Source organism: Coptis chinensis, chromosome 4 (genome assembly GCF_015680905.1).
Source record: "Coptis chinensis isolate HL-2020 chromosome 4, ASM1568090v1, whole genome shotgun sequence".
NCBI lineage: Eukaryota > Viridiplantae > Streptophyta > Magnoliopsida > Ranunculales > Ranunculaceae > Coptis > Coptis chinensis.
In genome coordinates this window covers 20,139,747-20,154,592 of record NC_141459.1, presented here as the reverse complement: position 1 = coordinate 20,154,592, position 14,846 = coordinate 20,139,747, and the positions used below count along the sequence as shown (strand labels likewise).

Here is a 14,846-nt window from a genome sequence, read left to right as displayed (position 1 = left end):
GCTGAAACGTGTTGAGGTTTTGACCATGTCCTCTTTTTCTCCAATGGAGACTGGTAGGATGACGTCTCCAATGGCATCTGTGCGGTCTCCGTTGAACCCATAGAGTGGTGCATTTGATTCTATCATCACCGAGTTTGGCAAGTGCATGTCCTTGTATGTTTGATAGAAAAGGATGTCGCAGGAGCTGCCTGGATCGATGAGGACTCTTTTGACTATCCACCCATTGATTTTGACGTGCACTACCAGAGCATCATTGTGGGGTAGGCACACCTTGTCTAGATCTTCCTCAGTGAATGAAATTGTTGTTATTGTTTGAGGGCTGGTAGGATTGATCACCTCAGCTTTGTGGGAGAGGTGGTAGATTTCTTGAAGCGCTCCTACCCGTCTACGCTTTTCCCGACCTGAGATTTCGTCGTCAGAGATGTCTGTAATCATGTTGATTACCTTTTCCTCATCGTGGTTGGAGGAGTGCTTTGTCACTGTTATTCAACCGACACGGAGATTTAGATCGTCGGTCGTTTCTACTCCTACTTACATTGTTAGCGTGTCGCTCATGGCTCCGCCCGCCTCCGCTACGTGGCGGTTGGCATCCAGCTTATGCCTGAGGTCGGTTTCTGGCAGGAACTTTTTCAGTTTGCCCTCTTCGACTAAGTCTTGGAGGTAGTGCTTGAGGCTCCAACATTCATTGGTGTCATGGTGGTGGAGTTTGTGAAAATGGCAGTATGGACATTCTAGTATGGCGATCACCTTGTTGATGTTGAGCTTGAAGTATGTTGTTGTATATATCTTCTTCAGGATCTAGCTTGGCGTCCTGGAGAAGTTGGAGAATTCCCGTTTTGTGTAGGAGGGCTTGTGGGAGCTGGAGCCCTTGTTGTTATTGTTGTTGTTGGTGGTGTTGTTGCTTGAGTAGTGATTGTTTTCTTTGGGTCCTCGCTTGTCGCTTACTGCGAGGACTTCTTTGCCCTTGCGCTGGGCCAACCATTCTTCATACTTGATGTACTTGTCAATTACGTTGTTTACAGTCGCCTAAAAGCGTTCGGCTTGTTAGCATTAGAGACCCTGCTAGGTCGGAGTCGTCTAGGAGGGCGTTGGTGAATGCAGAAGTGGCAAACCTGTCATTTAGGCCTGGCTCCATTGATAGGAGTTCTTTCTTGAAATGTCCTAGGAAAGCGCAGATCGTTTCACCATGTGTTTGCTTGAGTTGAAACAAGGAGTTCAGGTCGGCTTGTTTCTTCATGTTGTGGACGAACTCTGCTGCGAACATCTCAACTAGCTTGTTGAAGTTACTGATTGAATCAGGAGTGAGCGTGTAGAACCATTCTAAGGCTCCGTCCTTCAGGCTAGTTGGAAAGAGTTTGAAGTTCAGGTAGTCGTACTCTGGAACGCTGTATAGTGTGAGGATCTGGGTGAAACGAGCTACGTGCTGGCCTAGACACGAGCTATCGTCGTACATCGGGAACTTTGGTTGGATGAATTCTGAGGGAGGCTGTTTGTCCCTGATTTTAGTGGTGAATGGTGATGCCTTGTACGTCTGGAGTATCTTCTAAGCGATCTAGATCGCGCTGGCTTTGTTGTTTGACTTCTCCAACCTTTGGGCGAAGTTTTCTAGTCTTTGATTAGTGGTGGTGGTGAGGGCTGTGACGGCGTTGTTCTCCAATGCGTCTGGAGTGTCATTGTTGGCGTTGGAGGTGGCTTGCTCGCGCATCGTTTGGTTTTCTTGTTGCAGGGTGATAAAGGCCTCCTAGAGCTTCTTGATCTGGTCTGCTAACATTTGAAGTGATGGGTCCATGGTGGTTTTTATAACCAGCTTCGTGGGCTTGAGAAAAGAGTATGTATTCTTTTCTTAAGGAAACAAACCGGCAGACGGCGCCAATGTAGAGGTTTGGTGTTTTGGGGTGAACGACCTGATGTTCTGTTTGATAGGGAATGGCTGCACTCTTCTTGGACAAAAATTGTCTACGTATCAAGTTTCTTGGGGTAAACTTGAATCCAACCTTACATAGTTCATCTCTCTTTACTTATAAATATTTGAGCTGACCTTCTATATTTGCTCCAGGCCATTTGTCAAGTGTAGATCCACATTGTGTGCTATCTTGATGATTCGTCATTACTCCTGACGTTACAAAGTTAATGTCTCCTTGATTGGTGTGTTGACTGAGTTCCAGGATTGCGTTGGATGATTTTCTTCCATATATGGATGTAACTGAGATTTGGGATGACCTGAGTCTAGGTTGTTACGACGTACTGGCAATGTGGTACGAGCTGATGGAGATACAACCTGGGTTGTGGACACGTGTGCTGTAGTGATATGAAATGTAGAAACGGAAGGTACTTACATATTCTCTCAGTGTAATTAACATTTTTAGTCAAATTAAGCTTGAAAAGCTTGAAGCATGTCTGTATTTTCGATAGACTTTTCATGAGTTAGCTTACATGATCCAGAAAAAAATGCGCTTGTCTAGTGATGGAAAGGATATAGTGAATTCTAAAAGTAAAACGATATGAAAACATTGTAAATGTATATCTCTAATGTATATTATATATCCACTCCATAACAAAAATGATCCGTATAATACTTCCATGTGTAAACAGAAAAATACAAATAAAATGCCTATATAACATTTGCCCAGAGTGTATGAGTACTACTTGTGTACACCACACATGAAGCAAATGATATCTCATTTTATGTGGATTTATTAGACAGAAGAAAGGACATCATTTCTTGGATTGTCACCTCCAAGTTGTGTTTTGGCTGAATCCTTCAACTTCTTACTCATCTTGTATTCTCCATAGAAATAACATGTAAAACCCCAAAGACATAGTACCAAGGACATGGCCTTAATTCCATTGAAGTTCTCTTGGTAAAATATCACAGCTGCAATGTTAGTGATTGGGAGAAGAACAGCGCTAAGGACACCGTTTAAGAGAGAATTCGCACAGAAGATTACCCCTAGACCTCCAATAAATGAAAGTTGCCACACCACAGCACCAGCACCTATTACCAAATAATACATGCCATTCCCAAGACCATACACCTTTGCTTCTCTTCCAATGGCCTGAAAATCTTTGTTTATAACCATTCCAGTGAGGCTAAAGAGAGTGGCGAAAATTGCAAGATTCGTCTGAAACTGCAACACAACAGCATAATTTACCGGTCGCTTGGCCTTAGCGTAAGACAACTCAATAAGAGGCCAAATTAGCCCAAGCAGGGCAGCACTTCCCAAGGTTAAGATGAATCCTAACAAATACTGTCCGTTCGATACACCAGCAGGGCGATCCCCATTGGTTCGAAGTCCTAACAAAATAGCTCCAAGGGTCATCAAGATCACTGCGTTTATAGAATATGCCGTGAACCTCTGCTTCACAATGAAGAAAGCAAATACTGCCAGGAAGGCAAGTTGAGTGGAAAACAGGATGGAAGAGGTGGAAACTGGAGTGTAGGATAGCCCCAATGAATACAAAAAGTTGTCAAGTCCAAGTAGTAGGCCTATGAAGGCACTTGAAATGAACAATTTAGGTTCCATGAAGAACACAGAAGGCAAGACACCTTGGGATCGAGATTGTAAGAAGAGTGATAAGAGTGGTAAAAACAGAATTGGGAAACCAGCTGTTTGCATGCAAGAAGAAAGCCATCTTCTACTTCCACCATGAAGAAAGTAGAGACGAGATACAAGAGGACCTCCTATAATTCCTATAGCAACAAAAGCGCAGCTCAGTAAAAGAAGAGGCCAATTGGTTCTCTTTACTGTCTTTGTAGTCTGATTTGATACAGCTTTTGGAGTTCCTGTTCCTTCTTCTAAGTTCATGGAAGTGGACATGGTTCTTTAGTCCAGGGGGGTAGGAGAGAGAGAGCGAGAGGGGAGAGTTGGAACTTGAAAGTGAATTAATTATAAGAATTAATGTGTGATCACATATAAATAGGAACAAAACACAGATGTCCAAGACTCCAAGCTAGTGAAAACAACATTAATAAAGCACACTACTGAAAATGTATCAAGTCTAATTCGAGGAAGGATGGTCTATTTGGCACTTACCATACTATTAAAATGAAGGTGGCTGTGGAATTTTGACCATCAACTACACCAAAAAGATGGGAACATTGGTGAGTATGTAGTTTGTCAAGACTTGTGTGCTCTACAGTTGCAAAGTTGTTATAGAAAGTTTATGATCATCAGTCATCATCAGTCAATTTTGTGGACAAAACAAAATTGTTGCACCGCAATTTTCCAACAAAAGTTGTGTTTACAAATGGCATTTCATGAACAATTGAGTGCAGAAGCTTTACCCATCCTGGTGTATTGGATCCCCAATTTTAATATTATACAAAGAATTATGTTCTTGACCATAAACAAAGTCTGGTTAGCCCACGCCTAACTTGCTTTGAACCAAAAAACAAAGAACAAGAAAAAAAAAAACAAACATTGTAGATATGGTGGTTTTTTACCATATAGTCTGCTAAAAACATTTTCACTCATTGAGCATATTAGAAATTGTACATATTTCTACAGAATTCTCATTTTGTCAAGCAAAATGCAGTTGAATCGTATCTACATAAGAGATGATGGTGACATGGTGCAAATGTGAACTGTGAAGGTTAACTCCATACTCCATACTCCATACTCCATACTCCATAGAAACCCCAACGCAGCACTCGTCCGACATCGCATCTCAAGAAACAGTCTACTTCAAGTCTTCAACTTCAACCCGATTCAATTTTATTTAAACGAACCACAAAGGCCCAAACCTATCAGGAGAACACCAACAAGGATAGACTAATGGGCTGTAGGGTTCAGCCCATAATACTCCTTTTTTTAAATTATATACTTGTTAAATATATGGGCCACAATCCGCTCAAAAGACCAACTTCGTTTGCATTCCCCGCCAGTGTACACCTATGAGCCTATGACCTGTATGGCTGTATATGACTGAGGAGAAATTCCTTTCAAGTCCACGTCTAATTTAGATCGTTGGTTTGTTTCCATGTACACTGTAAGGAACATGCCACCAGTCATGTAATGTGCACAAGACTCATATGCAATGACTTTTTTAAGCAGACATATGGATACATATCACTCTCGTAAACGACTCCAAGCACTCGCTACCAGTGGCAGAACCAGGGGGTCCAGGGTACACACTGGCTCACCCTCGGTTTTGGTAGAAAAAATATTTAGTCTTGGTAAAACTATAAATTTCACTTTCCTTAATGGCTTCACCAAACCAGTGTGTCCAGTTAGATCTGCTACAGTTCTGAAAGTAATTTTGGAATTTATTAATTGGTTTGACTTGAACATGGACGCATTTGAAACAAGTGCACATGGCTTCCAGGTACACTTCAACTGAAAAGATGGTAGTGCTAGTAGAAGTTTGTCACATGAATGTTTGCATGCTCCTCTAAGCGTCATAAGCCGTATGGCATTATAGTTTGAACAAAGAAGAACAAAAAATGAGAGCAAAAAAAAAAGTGAAAGAGTATAGACTTTTAAATGGCTTTTATCTATAGAAATTATCAATTAATAAAACAAACAATTTAATGAACTAACCTACACAATTAATAATCTTGTTTACTCCTTATTAAGTATAATAGATGTGAGTTATGATTGTTCTTTCAAATAAAAAAATTCATTACGTAAACCTTAAAATATGTTTTGATTTTGAAAAGTTTATAGACTAAATTAACAGTTGTATGTTTGCATAAAAAAAAATATGATAGATTGACAAATATTAAAGTAAAGAGAAAAATAAGAAATATGTGTACACTCTAATTAAATTGCGCTGAAAACTTGTATTGCTAATTGGCTCACCCTAGAATAAATTCCTGGCTCCACCACTGCTCGCTACATCTGAAGACTCGCATACCCGGCAGCCCCAGCGACTCCTCCATCTCGTGATGTCTCACCTGCTACTGTCATCATTACTAATATTATTTTTAAGTCTCATTCCCACCGTAATATATATATACATGAACCATTACAGTCACTCACCATCATTATTGTTGGAGAAAACAATATCAATCGATCCCCACTAAGATAGCTTGCACTTGGACAATCTACTACTCCAATAAAAAATATAATCTTTCACTACAACCAACAACCACAATCCTAAACTATGGATATAACTATCACTAACACTACACCATTTTGGTGAATTTGCAACAATTGAGATTTTTCATTAGTAACACTTACACAGTCGTTAGGAAATTAGTCACATATAGTATCCGTTAGCAATACAATCAACCGTTGATTAAATAGTTGAATTATTATGTAACATTTATTTAGATATTTAGCAACGTTTTCAATTAGAAACTAAGAAACTAAAAACAAAAAAAAAAAAAAATATTAATGGGAAAAAATAGATAAATTACATATTTCACTTCCGGAAACTAAAAAACTAAGAAACTAAAAAACAAATAGAAATATGAAATAAAAAATACTAAGGAAATAAAGAAACTAAGAAACAAAACAAGAAAAAAAAAATCCATTACAAATGGAAAAAAATTTTAATGATAAATTTTGTGGAAAGGAAAGGAAAGTAAATTAAATAGGAACTTACTACTAATACACTCCACTCAACAATACAATTATTCCTTTCCAAAAGCTTTTGCAAACAAACATGATTATTCCTTTCCTCAGTTTCTCTTTCCTTTCCCCAGGTAAAAACAATACCAAGGGAAAATTAGATGAATTCTAAAGCTTTTCCATGAGTTAAAATTTAACAAACACTGCTGCCGTGGACTTCTTCACTCGGTGGACTTCTTCTTCACTCGGTGAGTTGCTCTATCCTCGTCTTCCTTATCGTTCCTCTTCTCTTCTTCCTCCTACAAATTATTTAAGGTTTTGATTTTGGTTTTGGTTTTGTATGTCTAGGGTTTTGAGATTTTCATTTCTTCGATCTACTGAAGAAAAGATTCTCTTTAACCGAGGTGAGTAGTTGAAGTTTAGGGTTTTCACTATCTGCTGAACATATTTAATTTTATTAGTTGATTGTTGTTTATTATGCTAATTTTCAATGGATCAGTACAAGATTGTTTTTAATATGTAAAAGAGTGGATTTTGATGGTAAATTTGCTAAAGAATAATTTCTGAGTTTTCTAATTAACAAGTTTATCTCTATTTATAATAATGGTTCTAATTCAGATATCAATCAAGCTGAGAGCTTTATGATTTCTCTGCTCATAAAGTATTGATTACCTTTTTTGACTGTTATTTTATAATTTTTTAATAGTTTGGTTTGAACCAATGGTTTACTTTTAATCGTTCTTTGTCGAATTTATGATATGGGGTTCAATATTTTGAGATTTTGAAGGTGCCTGCTGTCGTTGATGTTGTCTCTTCTTACTAAGTGTTCAATCTATTAAATGTTTAACTAGTGTAGTATTTTCGTTTGTCAAGTTAAATATGACTAAAATGAAAAGCTTGGGTGATTTATAGGTCGTAGTAACTGCAATTACCCCCTAGGCGAAAGAGTAGTGTTTCAGGATTTGTTGTGTTGTGTCATCAATTCCCACGTATCCTATATATTCGATCAAGGTTGTCACTGTGAAGCTATAATCAAGGTGCAGAGGGTCTTACCATCTAGATTCTTTTGTTGATAGGTACGGTCGATTTTTAGTTTATATTCGTGGGTACGAGGTGTGTCTGTGTATGTTTGGGTTTTCTTTGGATGACTTGTTCTCTTGTAGCTGTAGTCCTTTCTCTGTTTCTTTGTTGTTGATGTCCTCTTTTTGGCACTATCTTTGTTTTCATATCTAAAAATGTTATTTATTTATTATCACCGCATGAACATCATAAGCAAAATGCAATTTATCTTACTTATGATTTAATAATAAGTTGGGATGCTTCTAGTTGTAGGCAATGTGTGTGTGTTATTGCTTGCAGCAAATGTGCTTTCATTAGACACAACTAGCTAGCATTTTTGCGCTATTTGGATAATGGTTTAGAAAGTTTTGTTGTTTCAAAAGAAAAAAAGAATTAAACTTAGTTTTCTAGTTTATGTGTGGCTAGACCTTTTCAATGTTTGCTCTCCCAAAGGCTCAAAACATTTTTTTCCCCTTTGGGATTTTACCAGATTAATAGAGACGTTATATTAAATCTAAGGAATCTCATTTCATTTCATTAAAAGAAAATTGTCATAGCCCTGAAAAACTATACTTTTTACGTTAATTTCAGGCCAGAAAATTTTAGGCTTTCTTACTATGTTGATGTAGGAAATTCTAGCAAGCTATCTGGTTAGAGGCTTAGAGCATCCTCTTGGATTTTCCCTAACCCGAAGAATCTTAAGTACATGAGATGCTACTCTCACAGGAACCTGGAGTCGCAAGCTAAAATCCTACATCTATATTCCTACGTACAATTCATTTTTTTTTCTAATGCGCTCCTAATGAGTCAATAAGAGTTCAAATTTGGTAGACTCTTGGTGTTCGCCTTTTACTTCAGACCACCTCATCGAAGTAGTACAGTATGCCTTAGCATGAGCGTACTTAAATATGAACTGAACTCTGAAAGTGTTGGATTGTTAGTTCTTTTGTGGTCTAGCTTCTTGTTGTTAGACATTGATATGTCTTTATTATACAGTTCTCCTTGTATCTCTTTAACTCATGAATCAATATATCTAATACTTCCTGTTATGTTGAGACCAGTTTGCAGGAAATGCATCTATGAGAAACTAACGAATGAGGAAGCAGATTGTTGTCTGATATGCGATACTGGACTGGGTTGTACACCCATTGAGAAGCTCAGGTGAAATATTTTTCCCAGTTTGATGTTGGCTGACATGCATGTTCAGTTGTTTACTCTCTTTAGTCACTATTTGGGGACTTTACAGTTTTGCTAATTTTGTTATGCCTCTTCATGGGAAACTAATTGTACATATTGATATGGAACATTTGGTTGTCTCTGTTTTTTGTTTCTGGTCAGATAGTTCATTATATCTGTCTACATATTCATCTTAATCTAGAAGAAATCATCAATTATATTTATGGGCTGAAATTTGCACGGTTAGAATTGGGAGTTGTTCGTGTATAACCCATTGGGTGGCATGTTGTTATTGTTACTTCTGAGTGACCATCTCGAGATACTCATAGACAAGCTCATGAAGTTCTCCATGGATCATCTGAGCTCATTTCCAAGGTTTTTATCTTCAGCAAGGTCTCACTTGTTTTTGCTGAAGGTAGATTGCCTATTCAATCACACATTATGAAATGGTTTTAGTCTTAAAATAACTCTTCCAACTAAAAATATTACACTCATTCTATGACAATTATGATTTATGAGATTCACATGTCATTCTCTATTTGACCAGATAAAAATAAAAGCCAACAAGATCCTCTTCTCCACCGATTTTTAGCGTTTAGCAGTGAGTTGCGCTCATTCTCACATGTACATAGTACATTGTTTTTCAATCATCTGCAGGGCAGATCACAACTTACAAGAGGTAAGGGACAAGATTTTCCCTTCTAGAGAGGGTAAGGTTACAGGATCTGAAGTCATTCCATCAGCTTTGTTGGACTCTAGAAGGAAGGAGCGTTCACTGTCATCGTTGGGCATCAGTACTCCCCATTCAAATATACATCTTAGCTTGCCAGGAAGACGAACGAAAGCTGCCGCTAGAAAGGCTGCAGCTTTACGAGGCTCTAATTTTTCTTCTCAGGATCCCATTGAAAGAATGGAAGGTTCTCTAGATAACTCACCAGACACTTTAAACGATACTGCTGAAGATATAATACAGGTAAGGAAGGCACATATGTTATTCTTTTTTTCCTCTTATAGAGAACCTTTGAGATGCAAACAAATATCCCTTTATATATCAAGTCGTTAGAGGTTAGTTTGAGGTTTATTTGCTTGGCTAAAGTGTTGGACTGTTGGTTGTCCTTAATCGATGTTGACAACTTCCTATGCTAATGAATTTTTATAGTAGCTACCATGCAATACTTTGTTTTGGTGTTCTTACTTCTGTATATGTTTGGGCGCGGTGAAAAAAAACTTTTTATGCAATTGGCCCACATATAAAAGTGCTTAGAAACCATTTTTTTTTTATACAATGAAAATTAAGTAGTAACGGATCTGAGAATCGTTAGCAATAGAAATTTTTTTTACAAAGAAAATTAGTTAGTAACGGATACAAAACCGTTAGCAACAAAATATCAAAGTGGCGTTTATATCCGTTCTTGACGACAGAGAAGAATAAACAAATTTGGTAATTTCTAACGGTTATGTATCCGTTACTAATAATTTCTAACGGTTACGTATCCGTTACTGAAATTAGTGACACTTAATAACCGTTAGTAAATTTTGTAACGGATAATAAGCATTACAAATATTTGTTACTAATATTTGTCACGCTTTTGTGTCAATGCAAGATAACCGTTATTAATATTTTTTGTAACGGATGTATATCCGTTACAAATAGGCTGTTATAGTGTAGAGTAACATGATATAGAAATATAAAACAAGTAAAACATACCACAATACAAAGATGTACCATAGTTCGGCCAATAATGCCTACTTCTACAAGAGCTAATTTTTTTCTAAGTATGAGAAGAAAGATTATAATCACTCCTATCAAGTCTCTCCACCTTACTAGATCACTCATCTATCTTTACAGGCTTTTCTCTTTGCAAAGGTTTTATCTCAATTTTGATTGCTCTCAAAATTGGGTTTCTATTCAAGACTTAGGTTTTCCAAAACCTTACTTCTGTTTTTATAGTAAACTGCAATTTCGCGGTTACTGTAGAAAAATAGAAACTGACAAGTTTAGGAATGAGCGCACCCGCCCTCTTCGATTTTTCTTAGAAAAGTCCGGTAGACTTGTTTCGTAAGAGGGCTGAAAAAAACTGTCTTCTTTTTCTCTCCGAGGGAGCCTTGGGCAAGACCATTTCTGAGCGTGCGCTCGCTCAAACCTCTTCACACAAATAATACCGGATTCTCTCCTTCTTCCTCATGTGAGGGATAACTCTAACAATCTCCCCCTCCCAAACAGTGAGGGGGTATACCTCCATGCATTCCCAAATCAACAGGAAGAGTGTGCTACCATTCCGGCAGTAGCACAACAAACATCAAACTTACCTTTCGGTAAGACTTTGGTTATCATATCCGACCTGTTCTTGTCGGTATGGATCTTCTAAATATACAAATGCTTGTCTTCGAGAACTTCTTTAATCCAATAATAACGCACATGTATGTGTTTGGATATAGAATGAAAACTCGGGTTCTTGCTCAAATGGATGGCGCTCTAACTGTCACATAAAACTACAAATTGTTTCTGCTTTAGCCCTAGTTCATCAAAGAACCTCTTCATCTATAAGCATCTTTTGCAACACTCGATGGTTGCAATATATACTCGATTTACGAAGTGGAGAGGGCAACATTTTTTGCAACTTAGATTGCCAAGAAACTACTCCCCCTGCAAAAGTAAACAGATAACCGGAGGTGGACTTCATAGAGTCAACATCACCTGCCATGTCTACATCTGTGTAGCTTTCAAGCAAGATCTTACTTCCACCAAAACACAAACACACCTTGGAAGTGCCCTTGAGATATCTCAATATCTACTTAACACCTTCCCAATGTTCCTTGCTCAAATTTGACAGAAATCAGCTTACAACACCAACGGCGAAAGCAATATCCGGTCTTGTACATATCATTGTATACATCAAGCTGCCCAATGCGGATGCATAAGAAATATTTTCCATTTGAATCTGCTCATGCTCACCCTTTGGACACATATCTTTGGTCATGCAGAACTGGCCACCAAGCGGACAACTGACTGGCTTCGCTTGATCTATGTTGAATCTCTTTAACACGCTTCAATGTAGCTTTCTTGAAAAGCCACAACTTCCCATTTTTTCCATGAGTGATTCAATACCAAGTATATGCTTTGTTTGATCCAAATTCTTCATCTCAAAGGACTTACTCAAGTATTTCTTTTTAGGTTGGATATCTTGTTGATGTTACGCTAACTATCAACTTATCGTCCCACATACAAAAAGCACTATGAAATCCCGATCCGGAAATTTCGAACAAATACCTGATGGTCGGGCGGACTTCATATAGCCATGCTTCACCATAAAGAAATCAAACTTTATGTACCATTGTTTGTGTGCTGCTTCAACCCATACAAACTCTTTATCAGTTTGCATACTAGGTGCTCCTTGCCTTTGACCTCAAACCCCACTAGCTGGTCCATGTAGCTTCAAGGTCTCCATGAAGAAAAGATGTCTTGACATCTAGTTGCTCAACCTCTAGGTTCATATTTGCGGTAAGACCTAATACCACCCTGATAGAAGTCATCTTAACTACAGAAGAGAAAATTTCATCAAAGTCAATACATTTCCTTTGACCGAATCCCTTCACAACAAGGCAAGCTTTGTGCTTTGGATGTGGATTATTCTCCTCATGCTTGACTTTGTAGATCCACTTATTCTTGAGAACTTTTCTTCGTTTCGGTTTCTCAACTAAGTCATAAGTGTGATTCTTTTGCAAAAAATCCATCTCATCATGCATAGCCTTCAACCACTTCTCTTTGTCTCTACTTTCAAGAGCTTCTTGATAGTACATAGGTTCTCCACCATCAGATAGTAAAACATACGTATGTGGTGGATACCTGGTTGAAGCTTGTCCCTCTCTGTCGGACCTCCTTACCCCATCTTCTTGTGGCTCAGGAGGATGCACTTCATCTTGCTCAGGTGGTAGTTCATGCACTTCATCTGCATCTTCTATATCAGTAGGTTCTATCCCATCATGAGCTTCAAACCCATGGTTCTCTGCATTCTCAATGCCTTCTGCACGTTCTACAGTAGGAACTTTTGGTTCTAAGTCAACAAGATCATTAATGAAAGCTTCTAGCTTTTCCTCATTCTCAAAGTCAGCTATGGTTTGGTCTTCCAAGAACACAACAGCTCGACTTCGTATTACCTTTTTGTTAATCAGATTATAAAGTTTGTAGCCAAACTTCTCATCCCCATAACCCAGAAAAATGTACTGCTTAGCTTTGTTATAAAGCTTGGATCTCTCATTCTTAGGAATATGAACAAATGTTATGCACCCAAATACCCTCAAGTATCCATAATCAACATCTCTGTCTGACCATACTCTCTCTGGATAATCACTATTCATAGGCTTCGAAGGCGATAGGTTGATCACATGTACGGCTGTGCGCATTGCTTCTACCCAGTAACTTCTAGGTAACTTAGAGTGACACAACATACATCTCATCCTCTATACTGATGGTCCATTCATCCTACCGGCTATACCATTTGTGTTATGGAGTCTTGGAATAGTCTATTCATGGCCGAATCCCACGACTCTTGCAATACTCTTCAAATGGCCCAATATACTCACCCCTATTATCTGAGCGCGTGAATACACTTCAAAGGCTTTCCTGTCTCTCTTTCCATCATAAATAAAAGTCAAAAAGTACAAAGCTCCCCTATGAGACTTCACTTTCATAGGACCACATAAATCTGTGTGTACAAGTTCAAGAATATTGTCCTTTCTGTGATAGGGGAATCTTTAGAAAGACACCCTGTGTTGCTTTCCAACCAAACAATGAGTACATCTATTTAAATGTGTACCTTTGATGTTTGGCAAGGCCTTTTGTTTGGCAAAAACTTTCATGCCTTTTTCTCCCATATGACACAGTCTCTTATGCCATAGTTTGGAGGAAGTTTCTTCTTGTGCCGCATTTAACTCTGCTTTACATAAACTAGCTTGTGTTTTGTAAAGCGAGCAAGTTTTCTTCCCTTTGGCTACTACAATAGAATCTCTGCTCAGTTTTCATACCCTGTTACCAAACGAGTTTTGAAAGCCATCATCATCTAATTTCCCAGTGGAAATTAGGCTGAGCCGAATGTAAAGGACATGTCTTACATCCTTGAGTGTCAAGGTGTAGCCGACATTGGTTTCTACATGAACATCACCAATGCCTACAATCTTTGAGACTTCATTGTTGCCTATCTTTACCTCATCAAAATCACCCGATTTGTAGGTAGTGGGGTGTGACGTGGTAGGAAGCACATGTATCTATCACCCACTCTGTACTCTGGCATGAAGTGCTCAAGCATAACTCGTCATAGTCTGATACAATTCCTACTTCACCTTCTGAAGCGATGTCTGTGGTGTCTCTACCGGTGGTGCTTTCTTTAAACTCTAACATGTCTTCATGTACGGTACTAGTCTTCTCATCCATCTTCAATTATATGCATTCATACTTGAAATGGCCATAGATCTTTACAATGATTACACGACAAGTCTTTCTTAGGAGGTCCGCTCATGGTCCTAGATTTTCTTTTGTCATCACCTCTAGAATGAGATGATTTTCTACTTTTGCCTCTCTCTTTTTTTACGTAACAAGGATCTCCCGAGGTGGCGGGAGCTATTCTGTCGTCCATTTTGTCTTCGTAGAGGTCTTATAATGTCTTCCACGGGTTGAAAGCGGTGGTCTCTTGGGATACAAGACGGATTATATTGTTGTCAATCCATTGTCTAATATACCTAATTGCTTTTCCATCAAGTGTCTTTCCACTTTCGGTTTGTGACAATTGCATCTAGTTTTACTCTTCCATTCTCAATGGGTTGTGCCAAGTCTTTGTAATAGAGCAAGTCTTCCATCATGGCTTTCCAAATAGTGTAGTTACCTTTATTTAAACTAGTCATGTGAGTGTTTTACGGAATGATCCATCTTTACAAGTTGTTTCAACTCAAATCCCCTTTAGAAATTTTATCAAACACCTTATGGGCAAGATTTGGATAATAACCTTGTTGGGCTTAATCCAACTGGATCGATACCACTTATTAGGGAAAACAATACCAATCGATCCCCACTAAGATAGCTTACACTTAGACAATCTAGTA

The 14,846-nt window shown here is 38.3% G+C and overlaps 1 protein-coding gene and 1 pseudogene across 2 annotated transcripts; one reads left to right on the top strand and one right to left on the bottom strand.

Annotated features, from left to right (window-relative positions):
* Positions 1 to 2,502: 2,502 nt before the first annotated feature.
* On the bottom strand, positions 2,503 to 4,029 carry LOC147502460 (purine permease 3 pseudogene; annotated as a pseudogene). The gene has a single exon (XR_015221707.1). The product of XR_015221707.1 is annotated as a purine permease 3 pseudogene (transcript).
* A 1,029-nt stretch (positions 4,030 to 5,058) lies between these two features.
* Positions 5,059 to 9,928, top strand: LOC147502459 (uncharacterized). The gene is made up of 5 exons (XM_086604536.1): positions 5,059 to 5,325; positions 6,690 to 6,763; positions 6,864 to 6,919; positions 8,636 to 8,735; positions 9,408 to 9,928. The coding sequence occupies exons 1-5, from the start codon at positions 5,059 to 5,061 to the stop codon at positions 9,811 to 9,813; spliced, it is 903 nt and encodes a 300-aa protein (XP_086460662.1). The 3' UTR covers positions 9,814 to 9,928.
* Positions 9,929 to 14,846: the final 4,918 nt, after the last annotated feature.

Bases quoted from the DNA above. Each gene is read 5' to 3' on its own strand.
- LOC147502459 (XM_086604536.1), top strand. From the start codon at position 5,059: ATGGATACATATCACTCTCGTAAACGACTCCAAGCACTCGCTACCAGT. The intron at 6,920-8,635 runs GTGAGTAGTTGA...TGTTGAGACCAG, and splicing joins AAAGATTCTCTTTAACCGAG to TTTGCAGGAAATGCATCTAT. The intron at 8,736-9,407 runs GTGAAATATTTT...AATCATCTGCAG, and splicing joins ACACCCATTGAGAAGCTCAG to GGCAGATCACAACTTACAAG.